This window comes from Etheostoma spectabile, chromosome 6, assembly GCF_008692095.1.
Source record: "Etheostoma spectabile isolate EspeVRDwgs_2016 chromosome 6, UIUC_Espe_1.0, whole genome shotgun sequence".
Lineage (NCBI taxonomy): Eukaryota > Metazoa > Chordata > Actinopteri > Perciformes > Percidae > Etheostoma > Etheostoma spectabile.
The window spans coordinates 25,203,812-25,207,509 of record NC_045738.1 but is presented as its reverse complement, the minus strand read 5'-3'; the positions used below and the strand labels follow the sequence as shown (position 1 = coordinate 25,207,509).

The window sequence follows — 3,698 nt, the reverse complement described above, 5'->3', positions numbered from 1 at the left end:
AATTTGAAATGGGTCAATTTGACACAAATACCATCCAAGGGTTAAAAGAAGTTTCCATGTTAGCGCGTTAGGGAAGGCGGCCCGTAGTGGGAGAGGCTCCGCTGCAACACGACTCCTCCTCCTCTAGCAGAGTAATTAGAAGTTCTTTCTGCAGGGCAGCCCGGGCCTAAATATTTAATCTGGAGGGAGCCGTGGCAAAACATGTCATGCCGCCTGAGCCTTTTGTGTCCAATACACACAGTCTGTCGCCGAGGAGCAGCGGGTAAGGTGCTTTGTGTCTAGGCCTGTAACAATTATTATAGAACTGTCTAACCAGAACTCTGTTACATACGTTTGGATGTTTTTTGTTCAACCGCTTTTAATTGCTGACACTATCTAAGGTCCGGAAAACTACATAATACTGTGCTATTAATTAGGTTCATTTAGACATACAATGTTTTATGACAATAAAGAGGTGTTACTGCTCACGCTGCGTAGCTTTGTAACATTATCTGGGTCACATAAGAATGATATAACCAACAGATGTATCCTGGGATCCGTTCAAAACCTTTTGTTGTTTTGTTTGGAAAAGTAGTAAATAAATGTCTTTTTAAATTTGACTGTAAGAGACAATTCTTTCCGAGATTTGTAGAGCTACATTTGGAATTGTTACAGGCCTGTGTGTCTGCAAATGGATGGGGGGCGGAGGGGGGGGCGGGGGGGGGGCGCCCCCAAAGGCTTCTAGGAGACACTCTAGGATGTGGAGAGTGTGTGTCAGAGATAAGGTGTGGTGTGTGTGTGTGGTGTGTGTGTGTGTGTGTGTGTGTGTGTGTGTGTTGTGTGTGTGTGTGTGTTGTGTGTGTGTGGATCTGTTATGATCAGAGAAAAGAGAGATGGAGATGAAAAGGCTCTCATCCTCATCCTAGCTGAGAGGTAGCAGCAGCAAGGCTCTACGGGAAGGGAAGAGACCCAGGCTGACAACCAGGATCTGGAAGACGGGGGCTCAGCCAGTTTTTGGATGAACGCTCAGAATCACAGATGGATATTTTTTCTTCTATTTTAATGCTCTTTAACACTTTTTATCTTTCCTCTCCACTCCTTTTCCCTGTTCCATTTCGACAGATATGTGTCACGAAGATGTCCACACGCAGCTGCCAGGGAACGGACTCGGTCATCAAGCCCCTGGACACCATCCCTGAGGACAAGAAGGTGAGAGTGCAGCGCACGCAGAGCGGCTTCGACCCGTTCGAGAAGCCCGCCAGCCAGGTGAAGAGGGTCCACTCGGAGAACAATGCCTGCATCAGCGCCAAGAGCTCGTCCGCCGGCAAGGAGTCGCCCAAACTGCGCCGCCACTCCAGCCCTAGTTCTGTAAGTACACCTCTCACACCCTGCAACAGCCAGGGTATTGACATTGGAGTCCTGGAAGCTAGGCCTAGGTGGATTAGCCCCAACATGTGACCCCCCCCCCCCCCCCCCCCCCCCCCCAAGAGAAGAAGGAATAGCAAAGCATCCGCTGTGGGGCCGCTGATGACACGCTAGCTGGTGGGCTGTCACCTCTGCTTGAGTCGATAAGCAGTGGGTGACAAAGCAGTCAACAGTTGGGCCAGCGTTACCATGGAAACACAGCTTGTGGTTCTGAGAGAGGATGGCGGGGGGGTAGAGGTGGTCATTTTTCTTCTGCTCATAATTTAAATGAAATCGGTGTTTGGTGCACAGCATTTAGACGGGATAAGCAAAGTCTGTATTTAATCAGAATCAGAATATATATTGCGGTGTATTGCCACAGTTGGATTGTTGATTTTGCCTCGGTGAATGGTGCATACATAAACAAGCCAATTTAATATGAAATAAACAATACCAGTGGCAAGTGTCTTTTTTTTCTTGCCTAGGGCCCAGAGTCCCACATTGATGGCAGCATTAATGTAGAGCCCAAAGGTTCCATAGATAGAAGAAGGCCTCAACGATTTGGGGGGAAAATATGAGTCCCGATTCTTTTGCTTAGAATTGATATCATGATTCTCTGCTATGATTTTTCTCTCAGGAAGTGTAATGTTTATTGCACATGTGAACCATGACAAAACAAATTGGCAGTACTAAACAGATTTATTTTGGCACCTAGAGCTCAGTGTTCATCAGCACAACTCTGTTAACCTAGAGGCTTTAATGAAGAGAAGGTAGTGTTAGTGTTTGGGATTCAGTCGGCTTGTAAAATAAAATAAAATAAAAAAAAATCTAAGTTATTTAAATATTAAATCCTGAACCGGGTGAATCGAGACGATGATTTTATAACGATTAATCGTGCAGGCCAAGACAGAATTGCAAAATTCAGAATTTAAAAGAGCCATGAGACGGATTCCACTGGGCAGTCAGTGCTAAAAGCCAGGGCTGTAGTCAAGACCACCTTAGTCGAGTCCAAGACAAGTCCAAGACCAAAAAGGTTTGAGTCTGAGTCAAGACCGAGTCCAGATCAGAATAAAGGTCTTATGCATGACAGTATCAAGACAATCATTTTGGGTTTCACTTTCCCTCCAATATTATTATCAACACAATAAAGACACCTGGACTCGGTCCAGACCAGAAGCCATATTGGGCAAGACCAGTGGCCGAGACCGAGACAAGTCCGAGTCCAAATGCTAGCGAGTCCGAGACAAGTCCGAAACCATAGAAAAACGGTCTCAAGTCCGGACTTGAGTCCAAGACCGGACCGGAGTACTACAGCCCTGCTAAAAGCTTACTGGAGATTTTGAAATACAGTATGTGTATAAGTGACCAACCGAGCTGCTACTGTAACTTAAAAAAATGGCTTGCAAAGCACTGTGGGAAACCCTGCAGAAACAAATATGTACATACAGTACAAAACTGATTCTAACGTTGCATTTCACTGAATATTTCATGATAATATTCCTGTTATTGCCAGTACCGTGTTGGTACAAGTACTGCAGTACAGTGGTGGTAATGTGTTGTAATTACACTGTAACTGTTGTATTGTCCTTTCTCTCTTACCTTTGGTTTATTTTCAATTCAAGCATCTTTTTACAAGGACAATATGAGACAGCCTACCTGAGAGGAAATACCCAGTGCCAAACACAGTTACTGCTGAAATGATGCAGTTAGTCAGATGCAGTCTGGATGGAGGCAATCATATTTCTTAAAAAACAACAGTGCTCTCTGAGTGTCAGAACTCAGGCGGACTCCATTCTGCTTGGAGCAATCGTGGAAGGGTCCATTTGTGTCTGCAAGTGAACGTTAGTGCGTTTCCATCCACCTGTTTTAATACGCAATTTAATTTTATGCATCAACAAACCTTAGTGGAATCTAGACCTGGGTGATGTGGAGAGAACCAAATATCACCACATTTGGAACAAATACATACAGTAAATCTGGATATTGCGGCGATACTGTAGGGTTGACTTTAGGTGCTTTCACAAGATATTAACACAATGAGAGTTTTGATAAATAATGGATTTATTGCCCGGCCGCATGTGGAAACAGCAGAAAGTGAAAGATTTTCAACTTTGCTGGGGTGACAGTGTACTGATAAATGCTGCGACGTGCAAAATGAAATGGCAACTGAATAAGTCATGACGTGCATGAAGCACTGAAGAGACTACAGATAGCTGCACTACTGTAGCCTTCCTCACATTAATACATGAAACAAACATATATACAGTATGTATGTGTGTGTGTGTGTATATATATATATATATATATATATATAT

At 44.2% G+C, this 3,698-nt stretch overlaps 1 protein-coding gene across 1 annotated transcript in view; it reads left to right on the top strand.

The window, feature by feature from the left end:
* The window catches only part of cdk14 (cyclin dependent kinase 14), a 205,066-nt gene that overhangs the window by 63,659 nt on the left and 137,709 nt on the right, over nucleotides 1-3,698 (top strand). Inside the window, 1 exon segment of the mRNA XM_032517690.1 lies at nucleotides 1,102-1,347. Within this exon segment, the coding sequence (XP_032373581.1) occupies nucleotides 1,102-1,347 (246 nt within the window).